The 21946-nt window shown below is 44.6% G+C and overlaps 1 protein-coding gene across 1 annotated transcript in view; it reads left to right on the top strand.

Moving 5' to 3' along the window:
• The first annotated feature begins 577 nt into the window (after nt 1-577).
• MLPH (melanophilin) overlaps nt 578-21946 on the top strand; it is an 84207-nt gene continuing 62838 nt past the window's right edge. Inside the window, exons 1-2 of the mRNA XM_084643029.1 lie at nt 578-756; nt 19041-19176. Coding sequence (XP_084499155.1) covers nt 19067-19176 — 110 coding nt within the window. The 5' untranslated portion in view covers nt 578-756; nt 19041-19066. The remainder of the gene's footprint in view (nt 757-19040; nt 19177-21946) is intronic.

Here is a 21946-nt window from a genome sequence, read left to right as displayed (position 1 = left end):
CTGGAGACAGAACTAACCCATGCTTATTTCTCTTGCAATAAGCCCCAGCATGATGCAGATAACACAACACAGTCACTTTAACTTGATTTTTTTCCTCCAAAGCCTAATGAACTTGGATTTTCTGTGTGTGAGTGATGCTGGGTTTTTGGTTTGGTTTCTCTGATTTATTTTTTGGCCTGGTTGTTGTTGTTGTTTTGTATGTTCCTTTATATTTTTGTTCTGTTATGCAATCACCTGCTTTCAAGTCACAAGATTTCCAAGACTGAAAACCCTGGGTCTTTTCTCAGCTCGTTAAAAATTGGCAAATATTTCCCATTTCCTTGGGGGGGGGGGTATTTTATTTTCTGCAAAGGCATTCCAAGTTTGCCAATAGGAAGAGTGTCTGTTAGTTGAAGTGCCTGGGCCAAATTCCTCTCTGGTGTAACCCCACCGGCTTCGACAGAGTTACACTGGGGTTGCATTTGGCCCCCTATTTCCTGTCTATTCCCCTGACGCTTTACTGCAATCTCCGAAGAGTAGCTCCTCTGGTTTGCTCGGAGGAAGTTGACTCTGAAGCTCTAATCGCCCCCATGTGATCGCTGTGCGCCGATTAGGTGGTTTGTTCTGCCCAGCCCTAGGGCAGAGGATGGGAGCCCAGCACTGGGAGCATGTGACAAAAACATAGTTTTACTCCACCCCCTGGACTGGATTGCAGCTGAGCCAGACAGGGAGAGAGGGAGACAGATCAAAGCAACATCGGCTGCCGCCCTTCACAAGGTAAAGTGCAACTTCACCTTCTAATGATCAGTTCTGGGGGCTTTAAACAAGGGATCTGATCGGAAAGGGACTGGGGGTGCCTATTTGCTAATCAGTAAGTTTCTTAAACTGAGAGTTTCCCTGCCCTGTTGCAATCACCAGCCCTGCCCTGAGGCTGCACTTGATATGGAAAATGAAGGATGTTGCCAGCAGCCCAGGTAAGAAAGATGACTGGACAGAGGAGGGAGAGAAATACCTGTTTTATTTTGAGGGGTGGTGCTCAAAGCAGGTCAGCTTCCAGAAAGAAGGAGAGCTACATTCTGGATTAACCTGTAAAGCAGAGAGTCTAAACTGTGTCCAGAAGTACAGCCCAGCTATTGCAGCTCTGCCTTGAAAGAATGTCCCTCGAAGTCCTATGCTAGTTTAATCAGCAGGAAAGAACAGTGGAAACTGGTGTATGCTCCCCTGACATTGAACGCCCTTCGAGCCGGCCTCGGAAATTATGTCACTCTTCAATGTTATGGCAGATACCTAGCCTGAGGCTGCAAAATGCCAATGTAAAGTGCGTTCATTAAATTTCACATGCGCTCCATGTCATTTGCATGGTTGGAGGCGCCCTTCTTTAGCTGAACTTTCAGAAGAGCATGCCTTGGGGAACAGGGCAGTTTCCTCTGACTCTGAATTTCCAGGCTCCCCTGGGTTTAAGACATAGCCTTCCTTACCTATAAATTGAAGAATTGTCCACATACTGGATCGCCTGTCGATTTCAGCTGCAGCTGTGTGGGTAAATTTAGTGCAGTCCCTGAAAATGTAAGGACCATTTGTGTGAGTGTGGTAATTTCATTTGCAATGCAGTATTAGTAATAGATCTTCATGGAAGCCTATAAACCACTCCAAGAATCTAGAATATATCTAGAATCCATGCAAGATGTAATCCTGCCTACTTTTTGCCTCCACACTCCTGTTGACTTTAATAGAGCCACAAGGTGTAAATGGGGTAGAGGATCATGCCCCAAGGGGTTAATTTTCAGCATCATGTAAGCAGAATACATGGGGCAACTCCCATTATTGTTAACAGAGAGGCTATCTAATCTGCCCCGTGTAGGGCTGACTCCTATACAACCACGGTGGCAGTAGGAAGTAACTTTGTTTTAAGACTCTCAATATCTTAGAAAGAACAGGAGGACTTGTGGCACCTTAGAGACTAACAAATTTATCTGAGCGTAAGCTTTCGTGGGCTACAGCTCACTTCATCGGATGCATGCAGTGGAAAATACAATAGGACGATTTTATATACACAGAGAACATGAAACAATGGGTGTTACCGTACACACTATAACGAGAGTGATCAGTTAAGGTGAGCTAACTGAGGAACAGTAGGGGGGGGAATAAACATGGGAAATAGTTTTACTTTGTGTAATGACCCATCCACTCTCAGTCTTTATTCAAGCCTAAGCCCCTCTGCCATGTACATTGGCCAAACCAGACAGTCTCTACGTAAAAGAATAAATGGACACAAATCAGACGTCAAGAATTATAACATTCATGAACCAGTCGGAGAACACTTCAATCTCTCTGGTCACTCGATTACAGACCTAAAAGTCGCAATATTACAACAAAAAAACTTCAAAAACAGACTTCAGCCAGAGACTGCTGAATTGGAATTAATTTGCAAACTTAGGCTTGAATAGAGACTGGGAGTGGATGGGTCATTACACAAAGTAAAACTATTTCCCCATGTTTATTCTCCCCCTCCCCACACTGTTCCTCAGACGTTCTTGTCAACTGCTGGAAATGGCCCACCTTGATTATCACTACAAAAGGTTTTTTTTTCTCTCCTGCTGGTAATAGCTCACCTTACCTGATCACTCTCCTTACAGTGTGTATGGTAACACCCATTGTTTCATGTTCTCTGTGTCCTACTGCATTTTTCACTGCATGCATCTAATGAAGTGGGGGGAGGGATAGCTCATTGGTTTGAGCATTGGTCTGCTAAACTGAAGGTTGGGAGCTCAATCCTTGAGGGGGCCTTTTAGAGATATGGGGCAAAAATTGGGGATTGGTCCTGCTTTGAGCAGGAGGTTGGACTAGATGACTTCCTGAGGTCCCTTCCAACCCTGATATTCTAAGTGGGCTGTAGCCCACAAAAGCTTATGCTCAAATAAATTTGTTAGTCTTGAAGGTGCCACAAGTACGCCTGTTCTTTTTGCGGATACAGACTAACACAGCTGCTACTCTGAAACCTGTCAATATCTTAGGTTTTATCATTTCAAACAAAACCTACTCCTGGCCCTCGTGTAGGGGGAGGTTAGTTTCATTTTTGGAGATAAAAAATTGTTGAATTTAATGGATCCTGGCAAGTGCGGGGTGCCCACAATCCTCCTGTCTTCCATGGCAATTGAGGGCACTTACAAGGCACCTCGCACCATGCCAGACTGGGCCCTTCCTTTACTTTCTATCTGTCTTTTGCTACTGAGTCTTAAAATGGAGAACCATTCCCAACATCCAGCTCGGGAACAATGATGTTGCTTCCAAGCACTGATATTTTTATTGACCCTGTGGCTCTTAAATACAGTATGCCACCGAGTGCTAATGCTTTGCAAATATTAACACATTCCTAAAGGGGAGGGCGCGGATGTGGGGGAAGAGGGTGTGTGAGAGAGTAGATGTCATTAAAAATAGTTCTGAGTACGTATTTATGATGTCCACTTGACACCCTGCCAGTGTCCTGTGATTTCCAGAGAACAATTCTTCTACCTCAAAAGTCTTTTAAAGAACAACGAAGGTCTGAAGCCACTTTGCCTGTGCCGTGTCTTCCTCCTTCACTTTCTATCCCCCCCTCAGTTATTCCGCCCCACCCCCGTTTATAATTTTATAAATTCATGTACAGTTAAGAAGAACTATTACCTGGAAATTATGTTCCGTGAACCTTGTTCATTATATACTTTTTAAAACAACTCTTTACATTATTCTCCCCAAATTATAAAAGGCCCCTCTCCTCGGCAAGGCTTATGAAAACAAAACAATTGTGGCGTTTTCAGGCCTTCTATTTTAAAGCTGTGCTGAGCCAAAAAGGTACACTTACAGCTCAGATTTCAAACCACCAGCTTCTGGAATAAAATGTCAAAACATGGAGTTATTCCAGAAGAGCTAGTTCACTTTAAATGTATACCCGACCTTATTCTGGAATAACTTTCATGTATGAACAAGCCCATGTGTTTGAGTTTTAAACCCTGTATAGCTGATTTTATCATGGAAATGCTAACAGACATTACAGTATATGTTCAGCTATTACCATAGAACAACACTACGATATTCTAGAGTTTTAATGATTCAAAACACTGCACTTTTACAGTAATGCTGCTTACTCTTCTTTCTTTCTTTTTTTTTTTTAAATTAATCATTAGGTACAATAAACATTCGTTTCTTCTCTTAGGGGAGACATGTTGGAAAAGCTTTTGTTTCACTCAAACCAACTTTAATTCACTGATATTAGGCTTTCCTTGATTAGACCTGCTTCTTCCAGAAACCGTTGGACTGTCTCCCAAAGAGGTTTCATTTCCAGAATTGCTGACCTCCAACATTGAAGTTAATGGGAGCTCGGCACTTCCGAGAACCGGGCACCTATTATCATTGTGCGAGTCTAATCTTAATGCACGTATTCCAGAAGACTTGAGTACATAACTGAATTAGTTACTGTACGTTAGATCAAAGACGAGCATGTGAGTAGCACACAGACAGCTGATGAGTTGAAGTATTTATCTTAACACCTGTGTATTGATTTCCTTAACATAATCGGAGGTTAGAAATTAAGCGTTCTTTAGACGCTATATCGCTGCATCTTCCAAAGCCCAAATGTAGGATGTAATGTGTGTCAAAGACAAAAATGAAGGCTATAAAAAAATTGCCATGTGGGACGTTTAACAAGTCTGAGGGGATTCCTCCCTTTAGTGTAGATAACTCTTTCTGCAGGCTCAGCTTCATAGGTCTTATTTCTGATACAAATAATTTTCAGTAATTTAAGCAAGAGGACACCAAAATTGTGTGAAACAGAAGTAAGTTGGGCCCTAACATGAGTGATGCCTCCTGAAAGGAAATACATTTGAGAGGTGCACTAACCATGAGAATTTCTGGCCAAAATATCTCATGCATCTAAGATCCAATGCTCATTTCCTTAAAGGGACATTGTCAGGTTAAAAAAAAAATTAAATTATACCCGTGCTGCTAATAATATTTTAGGATGCAAATTGAGGATAGAATTTAAGCACATGCTTAACTTTAAGCACATGCTTATGTGCTGTCCTGGATAGGAATGCTTTCCTGAATCAGGACCTAAGTTATTAAAGGGAGTGATTTTTTTAAATCAAATTCACTGTCCACTACTTTAAAATATTAGAATTTACTTCTTTCATTTCTCTCAACTGATACAACAGGGGGAAAGTGGTGAGGCAATTTCACACATCCCAGCCCCTATTGTCCGTTCCCTTTTGTTGTGGAGTTTAGGGTTGCCAATGCTGCAGGGAAGCGATTGAACACAAACACAAACTGGTTTAATGGAAATGATTTAAAAACCGATACATTAAAAATCACAGGGTTGAAAGGGACCTCAGGAGGTCATATGGTCCAACCCCCTGCTCAAAGCAGGACCGATCCCCAATTTTTGCCCCAGATCTGGGTTTAGCAGGCCAATGCTCAAACTATGGAGCTATCCCTCCCTCCTGGTATGAAAATCAGTATGAATGGAAATATTTTCTTTTTAAAAAGAAGCTTAATTCATTTGTACCCTTTTGATCAGGGCTATGGTTTTCTATAGCTGAAGATTTTCTTTTCTAGCCGTAAATAGCTTTTCCGTAAACACAGTCACTGTTGGCCTCAACTTGGGCAAACCTCCGTCTATCCAAGATATGTGTATGGCCCCCGTTATTGTAGCATCTGAGTGCCTTGCCGTCTTTAACATATTCACCCTCACAACACCCCTGTGAGGTCGGAAAGGGTTGTCCCTCCTTTACCGATGGGGAATTAGAGCACAGAGGGTATGTTTACCCAGCCCGCGGTAGTGGCGGGACTCCCAGCTGGGTCAGCAGACTCAGGCTCACAGGGCTGGCGCTAAACTAACCGTGTAGATAGCACTTTGAAGCTGTGCTTTGGCCACTTCCCTCCCCAAGCTTCAGAGACCCCCGAGCTCCAGTCCGAGCTGCAGCATCTGTTTTTAGTGCCTCAGCACGAGCCTGAGTCTGTTGGCCCGACTGCCTCTGAGAAGGGAGTGCTGACACAACCTGCGCACCTCCGTACTGTCGGTGCTTGAAAGTAAATCCACATATTAAAGCAGGTTAGCCTATTGTTATTTCACATGCCGCCTTCGGGGCCGATCCGAGGCTAGTGTAAATCCCTCACAGTGCCGGGTAGCAAAGACATTGCTCTAGTGAAAATCAAATCCACAAGCTATGATGCACCAGTGGGAGCAGAGGCTCCTTGAGCCCCCACTGAGAGTTTTTGTCTCACCCCACCCTGCAGATTCCCCCAGGACACAGTTATGTCGTGGTGGGGGCAGAACTCGTCCCCAGAAGGATTACACGGTCTTGCTTGCAGAGCTAGAAGGCAGCACAACCCGCGGACCAACATTCTGTGACAAGGAATGTGTCCTTTCCTCGAGCTGGTTGAAGTAGCAAGAGGAAAGAAGCAACCAAAATGTATCTTATTAAACTCTGGTGGCTTAATTACAGCTGCCCAGGTCTTCCTCTTAGAATCACAGACTATCAGGGTTGGAAGGGACCTCAGGAGGTCATCTAGTACAACCCCCTGCTCAGAGCAGGACCAATCCCCAATTTTTGCCCCAGATCCCTAAATGGACCCCTCAAGGATTGAACTCACAACCCTGGGTTTAAGTAGGCCAATGCTCAAACCACTGTGCTATCCCCCCCCTCCCATGTTTGCTCCACTCTTCAGGGTCTTTGCCCCAAGAATAGATGTTTTCTTGTCTGTGTGCAGGGTACAAGGCTCAGCTATGAGTGGTAAGGCTGCATGCACGTGGTCTGGCAACAAACTTCCTCTAATTTCACTAAGTGCCCTCTGATCTTGTGTCATGGGGCATACATCCTGGAGGTGGATTAATCCCTTCTAACTCCTTCGCTCTGGCCACAGTCTGTATCATAAATGTCTGAAAAGGGGAAAAGCCAACTGAATTCTTGCTTTGTTTCCTTATAGGGATCATGAAGTGTAAAACTGATCCTTCATGACACCCAGACCCAGGTTCTTCACTCTAGTGTCTTCCACAGATGGAATCAGTCTGTTCTCTCCTCTCCCAGCTAGTATGTGAGGCTTCCAAATACAGCATGATCAGCTTTGAGGCCTGAATCTCCTCTCACTTACACCTGATTTACACCAGTTTAACTCCATTGAGTTCAGTGGATTTTCCTGATTTTCACCTGTGCACACTTGAGGAGAATCTGGCCCTTTCCCCTGTTGCATTAGGGGATTTTGGAACATTGTTAGTGTTAAGAGTCAGCTCCTTGGGGAACCATAGCTTCACTCCTAATTCATCAGTTCTGTTTTTATGGTGGTGAACATAAACCTTCTGAATTTGAACCCAGTGTAAACCAATGCAGTGATAACTACCTGAGTCTGCAGACAACCTGAAACGATTGCTCCAGTGTGTGAGCTGCCTCATATATCTCAGCAGAGCATTAAATCTGAGAACTAAACCTGACCATTTAAATGTTAATATAGTTAACTATGACCCTGCTGGGTCACTTCAGCAGAAATATCCAGCTAATGTCCTTCCTCTACAATCCCAAGCTACCTCGCACATCTGCAAGTGCTGGAGGAACCAACTAGGGGCCATGCTCCTCTTGACCTGATGCTCACAAACAGGGAAGAATTGGTAGGGGAAGTATAAATGGGTGGCAACCTGGGCAGCAGTGACCATGAGATGATTGAGTTCAGGATCCTGACAAAAGGAAGAAAGGAGAGCAGCAGAATACGGACCCCGGACTACAGAAAAGCAGACTTTGACTCCCTCGGGGAACTGATGGGCAGGATCCCCTGGGAGGCTAATATGAGGGGGAAAGGAGTCCAGGAGAGCTATATTTTAAAGAAGCCTTATTGAGGGCACAGGAACAAACCATCCCGATGTGCAGAAAGAATAGCAAATATGGCAGGCGACCAGCTTGGCTTAACAGAGAAATCTTTGGTGAGCTTAAACACAAAAAGGAAGCTTACAAGAAGTGGAAACTTGGACAGATGACTAGGGAGGAGTATAAAAATATTGCTCAAGCATGCAGGGCTGTAATCAGGAAGGCCAAAACACAATTGGAGTTGCAGTTAGCAAGGGATGTGAAGGGTAACAAGAAGGTTTTCTACAGGTATGTTAGCAACAAGAAGAAGGTCAGGGAAAGTGTGGGACCCTTACTGAATGGGGGAGGCAACCTAGTGACAGAGGATGTGGAAAAAGCTGATGTACTCAATGCCTTTTTTGCCTCAGTCTTCACAGACAAGGTCAGTTCCCAGACTGCTGCACTGGGCTGCACAGTATGGGGAGGCGGTGAGCAGCCCTCAGAGGTGAAAGAACAGGTTAAGGACTGTTTAGAAAAGCTGGACATGTGCAAGTCCATGGGGCTGGACGCAATGCATCCAAGGGTGCTGAGGGAGTTGGGTGATGTGATTGCAGAGCCATTGGCCGTTATCTTTGAAAACTTGTGGATTGAGGGAGGTCTTGGACAATTGGAAAAAGGAAAATATAGTGCCCATCTTTAAAAAAGGGAAGAAGAAGAATCCAGGGAACTACAGACTGGTCAACCTCACCTCAGTCCCTGGAAAAAATCATGGAGCACTTCCTCAAGGAATCCATTTTGAAGCACTTGGAGGAGAAGAAGGTGATCAGGAACAGTCAGCATGAATTCAACAAGGGCAAGTCATGCCTTACCAACCTGATTGCCTTCTATGACGAGATAACTGGCTCTGTGGATATGGGGAAAGTGGTGGACATGATACATCTTGATGTTAGCAAAGCTTTTGATACAGTCTTCCACAGTATTCTTGCCATCAAGTTAAAAAAGTATGGATTGGATGAATGGACTATAAGGTGGATAGAAAGCTGGCTAGATCGTTGGGCTCAATGGGTCGTGATCAACGGCTTGATGTCTAGTTGGCAACCAGTATCAAGCGGAGTGCCCCATGGGTCGGTCCTGGGACCGGTTTTGTTCAACTTCTTCGTTAATGATCTGGATGATGGGATAGATTGCACCCTCAGCAAGTTCGCAGATGACACTAAGCTGTGGGGAGAGGATAGGGATAGGGTCCAGAGTGACCTAGACAAATTGGAGGATTGGGCCAAATGAAATCTGATGAGGTTCAACAAGGACAAGTGCAGAATCCTGCACTTAGGAAGGAAGAATCCCATGCACCGCTATAGCCTGGGGACCGACAGGCTAAGCAGCAGTTCTGCAGAAAAGGACCTGTGGATTACAGTGGATGAAAAGCTGGATATGAGTCAGCAATGTGCCTTTGTTGCCTAGAAGGCTAATGGCATTTTGGGCTGGATAAGTAGGAGCATTGCCAGCATATCAAGAGACATGATTATTCCCCTCTATTCAGCATTGGTGAGGCCACATCTGGAGTACTGCGTCCAGTTTTGGGCCTCCCACTGCAGAAAGGATGTGGACAAATTGAAGAGAGTCCAGCGGAAGGCAATGAAAATGATTAGGGGGCGCATGACTTATGAGGAGAGGCTGAGGGAGCTGGGCTTATTTAGTCTTCAGAAGAGAAGAGTGAGGGGGGGATTTGATAGCAGCCTTCAAGTACCTGAAGGGCGGTTCCAAAGAGGATGGAGCTAGGCTGTTCTCAGTGATGGCAGATGACAGAACAAGGAGTAATGGTCTCAAGTTGTAGTGAGGGAGGTCTAGATTGGATATTAGGGGAAACTATTTCAGTAGGAGGGTGGTGAAGCACTGGAATGGGTTATCTAGGGAGGTGGTGGAATCTCCATCCTTAGAGGTTTTTAAGGCCCAGCTTGACAGAGGCCTGGCTGGGATGATTTAGTTGGGGTTGGTCCTGCTTTAAGCAGGGGGTTGGACTAGATGACTTCCTGAGGTCTCTTCCAACCTTAATCTTCTATGATTCTTAGTTATTAAAAATCCCAAGGGCTTCCTCCTTAGCTCCTGAAACATCTAGATTCCCCCATGACAATTTCTACAGTACAGTTATCCTTAGAAAAACCTGCAGCATGTTGAAATCCTGAAAATGTGGGCCCAGCACAAATGGAATTAATAGCAAAAGAAATAACACTGGGACTACCATAATGAACATGTTATCAATTGTCACAGCTCATTTAAATGCAAACGAGTTGAATTAAGCTGCCACAAAGTTTCCAGTTTATGATATCACAGAGCCACTGTGGTTGTACCGTAGACTATTTGAGTAGAAGTAGGATTGATGGGATGAAACTAAGACGTTATGGCTGAATATCTGGGAATGCTTCTGCCAGTGAGATGTCTGAGGCTGTGGAATAGTCTCTGAAGGCCAAATGACTCCTTGGCCTAATGGCTGCTTGGCTCTCTGGTGCAATCGATTTGTAAAGCATTGGGAATGTGCAGTAGGAATCACTCCTGCACTGGCAGTAGGGAAAAGGCCTGGGTAATTTACTAATAGGTCCCATCTCTGGCTTCTGTGATTCTATGAAATGCTTTTACTCTAGACTCCACACAATAGCATTTCATGCCCAAGGCTTGTTGGACTAAATTCATCCCTGGTGTAACTCCACTAAGTCAGTATCGTTAAAATCTGTGATGAATTTCCTGTTGATTCTCAGCCATGTCTCCTGGAATGTGGCTGGCATTCATGCATTGTTCCCACAGGCCAATTTAAGCCAAGCCATTCAATTCATTGTGTTCCTATCCATTACTGCTTAGCTGTAATAGGAATATTTAAGTCATTAAACACCTGTGCATGCTGTATGCTTGAAGTCATGTCAGATAGGAAAGGAATTGACTTGTGTTTGTTTAGTTACTGTTTACTTTGCACGTTTCCATTAATTTTTATTGGTTTACAGTGCAGCTGGCTTCGCTGGGTATTAAACATCTGCACAGAGGCAGGTACAATAGCGTCTTGTTTCTGTATATTTTCATGAATTCGATTTAACCCATTCAAACAGTACCAGAAAACAAAAGCAAGTGTACCTCTTTTCTAAAAAAAAACGAGGAGTCCTTGTGGCACCTTAGAGACTAACAAATTTATTTGGGCATAAGCTTTCGTGGGCTAGAACCCACTTCATTCTAGCCCACGAAAACTTATGCCCAAATAAATTTGTTAGTCTCTGAGGTGCCACAAGGACTCCTTGGGTTTTTTTGCTGATACAGACTAACACGGCTACCACTGAAATCTTTTTACTAATGTAATTCCTGAGACAGTACATCAGATTTACACTGTTTATAACAGAGATCAAAATTTAACTCCCCTGAGGCATGGTCAAGCTCGGTTTCTCAAGGAAAAAGTCCTGTCCTCCTGACATAGGGCCAGATTCTACTATCCTTTCTCACACCTTTACTCCAGGGTTGCTCCCACGGATTTCAGTGGGACAGCTACCTCTGGAGTAAGCCACTACTCAACATGAGGAAAGGGATGGGACTCTGCCCCTTGATTCTCAAACTGAAAAACATTGTAAGTGTATTGCTAAGGGTCAGATTGTTCTCCCATTGAGTAGCATCTGACTCCTGTTGAAGCCAGTGGAACTTCATGTGAGTAGAATCTGGTCCTAGTTAAAGACACACCAAAAGCAGAGTAAGAATGTCTGAATCTTGCTCACATTCGTTTAAAAAATGGTATGTGAATAATAAATACATGGCATAGCATCACTGCATCAATCAGCAGCAATGCTCCTGTGATTTTAGCATTATTGTCATATAAGAATTCCTAAAACCGGCGGGCTTGTATTTTGGCATCAGTCAGTTGCTCTGATATCGAGCCGATTAGAACATCACTGAGAGCTCACACGTAGAAGTAGAGGGCTGCAAGCTGGTCTACCCTCGCTGCGTGTCGTAGTACAGAAGGGAGACAGCAGCCAGGCACAGCTTTGAGTCCATCCACCTCATCCCCAGTGCAGCAGCCAGCACAGCCATGCCTACACGGAGAGGGAAGGAAGCTGCACCAGGTAGAGGCCTGTCATGCATAGTTTAGGGGGGGAACGGATAGCTCAGTGGTTTGAGCATTGGTCTGCTAAACCCAGGGTTGTGAGTTCAATCCTTGAGGGGGCCATTTAGGGATCTGGGGCAAAAATTGGGGATTGGCCCTGGTTTGAGCAGGGGGTTGGACTAGATGATCTCCTGAGGTCCCTTCCAACCCTGATATTCTATGTACTTCTCCTATGAAGCAAGGGAGAATCATGACTGAGTCAGAGTTTGGGTCCTAGTCCCCCCTTGGGGCAGTGCAACAATGCACAACTTTTCCTTCAAAGCTAGCGGTAAAGCTACAATGTAGCCCCTTAAAGAGAGTAGCAGGATTTTATAACGGTTGGGATTTAAAGGAGGAGGAAGGAGACTAAGAATAATCTCACTAGTTTCCAATCTAGGCTGTGTCTATCTAGTATGGGATAACATGATTTTGGCAATTAATTGAACTTTAAATATTCATGGTAAATAGGCCCAATGGCCTGTGATGGGATGTTAGATGGGGTGGGATCTGAGTTACTACAGAGAATTCTTTCCTGGGTGTCTGGCTGGTGAATCTTGCCCACATGCTCAGGGTTCAGTTGATCGCCATATTTGGGGTCGGGAAGGAATTTTCCTCAAGGGCAGATTGGAAGAGGTCCTGGAGCTTTTTCGCCTTCTTCTGTAGCATGGGGCACGGATCACTTGCTGGAGGATTCTCTGCTCCTTGAAGTCTTTAAACCACGATGTGAGGACTTCAATAGCTCAGACATAGGTGAGAGGTTTTTCTCAGGAGTGGGTGGGTGAGATTCTGTGGCCTGCGTTGTGCAGGAGGTCAGACTAGATGATCATAATGGTCCCTTCTGACCTAAATATCTATGAATCTATACCCATGATCCATCTTAATGTCCACTGTCAATCATACACACTGCTGTCAAATCTGGAACACACGCCTTTACAAATTACAGCCTACACTGTGAGTGTTAGCGGATTGTCAGTTCCCAGTAGGAACTGCTAAACAAAGCTTCCTTTTCTAATTTCCAGGGGCTGTCAATTTCTAACCCTCATTAATGTCCTGGTGATGTTTGCTCCAGCAATTAATAAAAGACTAATGAGAGCCCTTTTTCCTTAGCCTAAAGTTATAACTGTGATAAGGTTTGCCTTAAACTCTATCCAAAATGAGATTGGACCATTAAATAAAAGTTGCAAATAGCAATATATGAAACCATAGGATGCCTGGTGTATATCCAGTTTGCAGGTAGAGCTGTTTGAACTTGTTTTCTCCCAGTGCCCTGTGTACTGAATGTCATTGCAATGTTCTGAAGGGATGCAAAGTGCAAACGATAGGAGCGCTGTAGAAAACTACAAACGGGTGAAGGGGAAAAATGGGATTATAGACCTGAGAAATCTTGTGACCGTTCCAAAGAGCGAACAAGAGCCAGTGAACTTGCCTTTGACGTGAGTGGAGGCTTCCTCGGGGTTGGCAGGCAGGGCTTTCTGCCTGCCGTGTTTGGATACAGTGTAATCTCTTCACCCTGCAGTGAATTGGATCCTTTGTGTTCGTTTTGCTTGCCTTCTTTCAGCTCAGAGAAGGGCGTGAGCTGCAAAACTCAGATCTCAATTTCAGCACCACCAGGACCTCTTGCTTCTCCCTGGCCACTTGCAGGGATTTGCCACGGTTCTGAGTGCATAGGCCATTAGGGAGTCTTGCACTCTGATGGCCTGGTGAGGAAACACAGATTTACAGCACCAGGTTCACAGCTGGTATAAATCAGCAGAGCTCTGTCCAAATCCATGGAATTGCACTGATTTACACCAGCTGAAGATCTGGCCCATAATATCAAAAAGAGTAGCTGAGGATACACTGAGAGACACCAGATTTTTTAATTAACCTTGGCGACTTGATTTTCAGAAAGTCAAGTCTGGGAAAATGTGCACGATAGAGTTGAGCAAATAATTGATTTTTTCAGTTCAAGGACCAAATCAAACTATCTTTAAAAAAAAAAAATTTGTTCAGTTTGAACCAAAAGTGAATTATTTTGGTTTTTCTCACCAGAACGGAAAAACTGGGGGGGAAATTGTTTGTGGTTGAACAAAATGTTTTGTTTGACCCTGTGACAGGGTGTACCAGGGCCTTTGAGGCGCCCTGCTGGAGGCCCTGTGGTCCTACCACACCCTGCCCCAGAAAAGAAGCAGTGAAAGTGAGTCCTCCAGGCCTGCCTAGAAAGGCTGCAGGGAAGCAGCCAATCAGAGCCCATCAGGCTCTATTAAAAGATGCTGCAGGGGCTGAGCAGGTCAGTTGCTGGCTGGGACCAGAAGGGGGAAGAAGGACTGGAAGGCCGTGAAACTCCACAGGTAACGAGATCTGGAAGAGACCCTGCTCGAGCATGGACCAGAGAACCCTGAGGTAAGGGTGAAGAGCAAGGGGGTCTGTGGGAAGTTGCCCAGTGAATAGCGGCAGCAACTATTAAAGGGAGCAGCATGTGGTGGCTATTTGAGGGTTCTGTGGGTTGGGACCCAGAGTAGTGGGTGGGTCCCAGTCCCAACACTGGAAAAGTGGCCAAAGCCCCAAGAAGGGGACACGTTTAATTTAGAAGCCCAAGCACAGGGCTAGAATTTAAAGGCAAAGAAAGCCCTGGGTCACTGCTCTGTACCCTGGCAGGGACAGACTTAAAGCTAGCCCAGAAAGGACTGAGTACTGAGCCTGGAGACAGGGTTGCAGACATTACCAAGGGCATAGGGAGAGGCCCAGTTGGACCTCTTATCCCGGAAGGGGTTTGTGAGGTCATACACATTGACTGGGTGTGACTTGGCCAGAGGGCTGAGCCACTCAAGACCCACCTGACGAGGGCACCAGCTGACAGGGGACACCCCAAGAAAGAGCAGGTTTGAACCCACCCAAAAGGGGGCGCTCACGAGAGGGAGTGGTTCCTATCACACACCCACAACTATTTTTTCCCTGATTTTTTCATTTTGGGTTATTTTCAAGTATTTCTCTCTCATTTATTGAGAGTTCCGCTAAATTCACTGTTTCAAAATGGAAAAGTTGAAACATTCCATTTGGAACTGGCCAAACCGAATCCTTGCAACTTCTTGAATTTTTTCAGGGTTGTTTTTTTTTTAGCCAAAACTATTCACCAAATTTGACCTGAATTTGCCACTTGTGTTCTGAAAAACTTCACCCAGCTGTAGTGCAAAATGCATGTACACTTATTACTAAGCAGGGGTTCAAGGGCGGATGTGGGGGTGGTGGAATACAGCTAAAAGCAAAGAGGGGCTCCCCCTTTTCTGCCTGGCTTGAGTTAGCAGCACTCTCACATACCACCTCATCCTTCATTGCTGTCACGATGAGTGCTCTCATTCCTATTTCATTCCTGTTGAACTATCTCTAAGGCTGCTTAAGTGACTACACTGAGGACGTGGAGAACTGAAATCTCCACTGCAATGCATGAGCTTTGCTGGGAGTATGAAGGCGAAGGCAGCTTCATTTAAGCAGCCGCAGTGGTATGTGCTACTTTTTCCACTTGCAAGTCAGGTAATTGCCTCGATAGCCAGCCAGTGATGGCCTGACTTGTGTGCACAAGTGTCTGATTTCTGTGCACCGCTGTGGGAATCTTGTGTGTAAAATAAGCATGCAGTTGCACACCTCGCTTTGTGTGCAGCCTTGGGCTCCCATTCTTCTGAAAATCAAGCTGTCAGTTTAGTTCGAGAAGCCTGTTGGTTCCTGGGCTTGATCTACACGGAAAACTTACACCGCCATACCTATGTCTGTCCAGCGTGAAAAAATCCACACCCCTGCCTGACATAGCTATTAGCTGAGATGGCAAAAAAAAAAGCCTTTTTTAAACTGATCTTACAGTAATGCTGTCATTCTGAAGCCTTTGGGGCCAGATCCTCAGCTGGTGTAAACCAGCTTATCCTTCCAGCTTATCCTACATCGATTTACATGAGATGGAGATTAATTCCCTTTGGCTCATCCATGGTCACCAGATAAGTAAAACATCTGCTGACTCAAGTTAATAAGTTTTGTGCATTTTATTCGGACATATGTAAGAGAGGGAATGGGGAAATCAGCTGATGGTCATATTGATTTCATTTTCTTAAAATAGAAGGTTTGTTTGAGGCTTTCATGCTGATGAATGCTCTTGTGTAAAGCTGCAAAATTCCATGAACAAACATTAAAAATATCAACTTCAGCTTGTACGTGCTATTCACTGTCAGGCAATAGCTTTCCCATTGGATTTCCGAGAAAGGTTCATATTTAAAAGTTGCGGCAGCTAACTTACCAGAACTGTATCAAGGAAGATTTTATTTTTTTATTTTTTGGCTCCAGAATTCTAGTTCAAATGTCATTTTCATGTGATGCTGCCCTGTCTGACCTCTCTGCAGGCACATTGCTGACAAAAATGACATTGCTTATGAAAACCGCAATATTGAGGCCCCGCTAATAAGAAGTGTAGGACCAGTGCAGACTGTTAGACCAACTCTGCTGTTGTCTCAGTTCAGCAGACCACCTGAGCGTGTAGGTTTTTTCCATTGAGCATCGATTTTCCAATCAACATCGATTCTAGTGAGTCTACTCCAGTTCTTAAAGTTAAGCCTTGTGCTTACGTTCTTGGCTGAACTGGGGTCCCTTTGAAGTCAATGAGAGTTTTACTGATTTCAGTGGAATGAAAATTGGGCAAATGCTGAATGCTTAGTGTTTGGCTCTTGGGCTTAGTGGTAGCTTCCTTCATAAGCAATCCCATTGATTTCCATGGTAGAAGGCGCCACTCGGTAAGAGGAGGTGGCAGAATCTGACCCTATGATATTGAGACATGTTCACAGTCACTTTCAGACGAGGCTCCACGTTGTAAAATAAGGAGTGATCCTCTTCCTGCTGAAGTTAGAAGGGAGCATTGCCATTGACTTGAATAGCAACAAAAGTAAGACCAGGATGTCAAACTTTTCATCACTGTTGTGCAAGCAGTTGGTCATAGATGCCAATTTCAAGCAAAAACATTGCATTCTACTTGATCTCTTGCCCAGTGGGACCAAAAGTTGTGACTGTCTTGTCAACAAAATATTTCCTTCCTTGTATGAGCAGCGTATGTGCTGTTGTGTTTGTGAAGGGCCTGGAAACTGCAAACAGGCATGTAGATACTCAGTACAGTATGAATAGTTAGAATGTTTTTGGTTTTTTGTCTTCTCATTAATGAATTCAGAACAGGAGCAAACCAATGTTTGAGAGGTCCTGGGATAATTGCAACAAAAGCCCTTAGACAGGATCTTGATGTGATGCTAATTGTCATCTATTGACCTGCCGTTTGGATTTATTGGTGCAAAGCCACTCTCAAATCTGCTTACATAATTTGCTGATAAACTCATTGCTCACTTCTGCCAGTTAACTAATTGTTCTTATTGGGCTCACAATGCAGCTGGACAAGCTAGAAATAGATTCATGGCTTCAAAGGAAAGGCATGTGCTCACCTCAGATATTGACTTCTCCTGAAAACACCGTTTCCACACAAAATTCATTTGAATTTGGATTCAGCTCACCTAAAGTCCTTTTCAGGCCCAAATCCGGTGGTGGTTGTTCTATCTGTTGCTCAAAGTGAATTGCTAGACTGAATTACTCTTCCTCTTGCCTGACAGCTAACTAGCTGTGACAAGGAATTTCCAGCCTGGACTGTAGGAGACTATCTGAAATGGAGGTGGCATGGGTAGAACTCATTTTGGGTGGATGGTCTATGTTGAGAGCATGGTCTCAACAGATAATTCTGCCAGGATTAGAAGTTCTTCGTACCTCTTTAGTGTGTCTTCCTCTTGCCTTAAATACCCAGGGGGAGGGAAGCATATTAAGTAATGTTTTCTCCTACAAAGGAAGAAAATAGATTCCTTTGAATACCCAGAGTATTCAAGGACAGTGCCCCCCACTCGGTGACAGAGAAATGTTTTATTAAGTGAATGAGAAGCAAGGGTGATAATTAGGCCTGTTGTGGCAATCAGATTATTTTAGGTGTTATCCTGCACCCGGTGGCTTGTACTGTGTATTAGGGCTCTTGTTAATAACAAGAGATTTAAACCTTCTGCCTTCAGGAATCACATGCATGCTCTGAAACCAGACTTGTCTTTTAAGTTATGGTGGTGACATTAGTGAATTCATGGTGACAACATTAATGTTACGATGACACTGTTCAATAAGTTGCAACCAAAATATGCTTGGCTTATGTACAAAGCTGGGACCAAATCAGATGAGAAAGAAACAAGCCAATGAACCAGAAGAGGGGAAAAGGTGTTCTGTGACAATTGGCTGCAGGTGTCTGTAGAATGCTTACATAAGGCCAAAGCTGGCACCCTCTGTCAAAGGGGCAGCAACACCCTTGTCCGCAGATGTTCAGGTCAGGCTAAAGACCGGGGAGCTGCAGTTGACATCAGTTTGACAGGGAAAAGGGAGACATCAGCAGGCAGGGACCACATCCAGGACCACATGGCCTGAGGACTGGTTGGCTTGATACCCATTAGCCCTGCAGCTTAGTGTAGAAAATAAGGAAAAGGAGAGACAAGAAGTTGACAAAAGCCACCCTGCTCCCTTTGGAGTCCATGGGGATGACATTTTTTTCATCCTATAGCTGCCATGGCAAGCAGAGAAGACTCTAGAAGTCCTGTCACCCAAACCCTAAACATCAGGCCTTGACTTGTTTGGGAAATGTTTAAGATGTGTATAGTTCAGGTACACTTTGTAAACAGCCTGTATAAGAAGCATTATTAATGTTAATAAGCATTTTACTCTCCAAATGAAGGCCTCAATTGTATCAGGCTCTCTCAGTATGACTCTGGGCAAAGGGATAGAGCCTTCCCCTAATTCCAAGGAAGCTGTCCATAGGCTTTAGACCACTACAGTGTTACTCTTTGAAGGCAGGCTATGTCAGCAAGTGATTTGCATTGCCACAACCGCCCACCCATTGTACACAATGTCACCGCACATTCCAACCATTGGAATGAACCAACTCATACAGATATTGACAGAGGTGGAGTAAGTTCCTTCCCTCTGTCAATATGAAATACCTCCCAGGAGATGCATGAGCATGTGCCTTGTCTGACAAAGAACATGACAATGTCTCTTTGAATCTAGACTGGCTCTTATATAACCTTACTGATCTATTTCCTCCTGTTCCCATTGTTTAGATCCCCTGACACAACTGCTTGCTAGGATGGGAAGGAAACTGGATCTTTCCAAGCTAACAGATGAAGAGGCCAAGCACGTCTGGGAGGTGGTTCAACGGGACTTTGATCTGCGGAAGAAAGAGGAAGAGAGATTGGAGTGAGTACATTCTTTATGCACACTTCAAGGCTTTGATGACTTACAAAAGGAAATAGCAGGCTCAGATCCCTGAGGTCTCTTTTAACATGAGAACAGACAAAGCCAACTGTTTGAAAGTCTGGGCAAGAAAAAACAGTTTGGGCTTGACCCTGCTGCCAACAAAGCCAACAGGAGAAAGGAGCAGCCCATTGTATTAACCTAGTGGTCCACTGCATTTGGTTACAGTCTGAAGGGGAGGCTCCAGATACTCAGCGGTGCAAATCAATATAGCTCCATCAGGATCAATCACTGATTTTAAATTAGCGGAGCTACACCAATTTTTGCCAGCTAAGTATCGGACCAGAAGTTCAGTACCCTCCCCCCAGGAATGTCATGGGCCAAAGTCTGATTTCAAAGATGCCCAGCTTTCAGTGTATGGACCAAAGTCCGGAATTTGGCTCCATTGCTTTTACTTTTATTGGCAAAAAGAAAAGGAGGACTTGTGGCACCTTAGAGACTAACAAATTTATTAGAGCAGGCTTTTATAAACTAACAGCAGAGTAAATTCAAATACCTGCGTGGTTCTCATGAGTGGGCAGTTTGCAAAAGAGCTGGCTAAAAATAGGTCCACATTTATAACGTTTTCATCTCTTCTTCTTTTAAAATTGGATGAAATTTCTAATCCGAGAGGTTTTGCCCAGCTGTGTTCTATAGTATGTATTGTACATCTCAATGCTGCAAAATATATGGTGGGAAAGTTCACTGTACTTGCTGTGACCAGCAGAAATGTCCAGTTCTGTTTTGAAAGAGGAGTGACTAAAAACTTAGTTTTATGTGAACTCGTTATTTCATCTTCTGTGTGACGCTGCACTTCTGCTGACCTTGTTGGCACTGAACTGGTGAGCCTGCAGAGGAGATTGAAATTGACAAATCACTATCCTCTGACCTGCTCTGGGGGTAGGAAACTGATTGATTTCAGGCCTTTGGCTCAAAAGAATGGAATAACAGTGACCGTCTCCTGCCTATGCGCATACTGCATGCGTGAGCCACCCTGGTTTGTTTGTGGTAGGTGTCCCCAGCGAAAAAACCTGGGGCCAAATTCAGTTTGCATAATTAGATACAACTGTGATGGCTTTGAAAAGGGGTTGCATTGACTTATACCAGGGCTGAATTTGGTCGTTTGTGGCAACCTGCTGGGGTTTGTAGTTTCCCTTTGACAAAGGGGACATTTTAAAATGGAAAAAATAATAATCACTAACAGTAATGGGAATCTTCAGAACCAGCATCAGAGCATCTTACCCATGGCCACTGAAGGGTCCCCGCTACCAGCAGCCTCCTCTGGACAGTGTCTAGAAAAATGGGTGCTAAGGAATTTCTCAGAATGGACTTCAGAGCACCTGAGCTCTTGCAGATCAGGAAGTAAAGTCCAGTGTTTAAGGCACTAGCCTAGGACTTTAGAGACCTGGGTTCAGTTCCCTGTGCTGGCACGAACCTCTTGTGTGACCACGGGCAAGTCTCTGTCTCAACGTGCCTTTCTTTCCCACCTGAACAGTGGGGATAATTGCACTGCCCTGTGTCTCAGGAGTGTTGTGAGGGTAAATACATTAAAGATTGTGATGCACCAAGAGCAGACCCCCTTCTAACCCAATGCACCAACGGGAGTAAATAGCGAATGGGCAGCACCAATGCGCCCCACACACATCTGGAATGAGCTCAGATTCACAAAACATGTGGCGTTTGAATAGGGAAATGCCGTGTGTGTGGGAGGCAGAGATTGTTACTCTGAATGATTTTTTTCCTACAAGATCCTCTATGCGTTACGTGGTCCCAAAGGCTGTGCCATGTTAATCATGCAGCTTGGCGAGCAACAACAAGGGCGTTAAAGTAACACAGTTACCTGGAAAGAGACGGGAAAGACTAATTCTGTCCTGGAGAGGGAATTGTTTATACTGTACGCTGAGGTAAGAGAGCAAAGCAGCTCCACCGTGAATCATAAATGTGGGTGACTTCCTGGAGATTCTGTTTGCATTGACTCCTTTATAGTGTCTATAACCATAAAACATGTTCCCGTGCCTATGGTGAGCTGACTTCCCAGCAGTTCAGGAGGGCCAGGGAGGAGTGAATTTATAGTGCTCATGGCAACCGGAAACAACTAATGCCTGCTAGACTCTGACATACCTTAAAGTTTCCCTGCGGCTCTGCCAACAGGCCTCCCTCCGGACTGACAAACTCCCTGTTGTGTCTCCTGAGCAGAAATGGCCAATTACACTGTTGGACAAACTTTTTATCCTGCTATGCCAGGCCCTTTAAATAGGCCCTTTAAATGTTTAGAGTCGGTGAGTTTGATTCAGTGTGGCAGGGAGCAGTGTTTTTTCTTTCTGGTCACTGGTCCTGAAAACCATTTTTGTACCAATTCATCAGCTAAACAAAAGTCTCTCCCATGTGATTTCAAAAGAAGCTACCTTGCCAAATGCTAAGGCTAGAAAGGAATGTTTTAGATCATTTGATGGCTGGGAGCACAAGCTTGCAGGGCCTAGAAACCAGTTGGTTTCTATCGCTAACATTTTTTTATCAGTGCCCCCTTTTTTACCCTGTTCCACAATGTATGACATAAAAGAGTCAGCCAATGCAATGAACCCTTCATGCTGCCTGGTCACCAGGGGGATGAGATCAGGAGGTTGAGTGTGTTTTGAGGGCTGGCGGACAGGGACAAGGCACCTGCCAGGGCTACAAATTAATACTTTTATACTCTAGCACACAGCTCATTTCTGTTTCTGGTTTAAGGTTGGGC

The sequence above is a fragment of the Lepidochelys olivacea genome (assembly GCF_965140295.1).
Source record: "Lepidochelys olivacea isolate rLepOli2 genome assembly, chromosome: 11".
Taxonomy (NCBI): Eukaryota; Metazoa; Chordata; order Testudines; family Cheloniidae; genus Lepidochelys; species Lepidochelys olivacea.
Note: the sequence above shows the minus strand (reverse complement) of the source record. Positions and strands in the feature narration are given on the sequence as shown.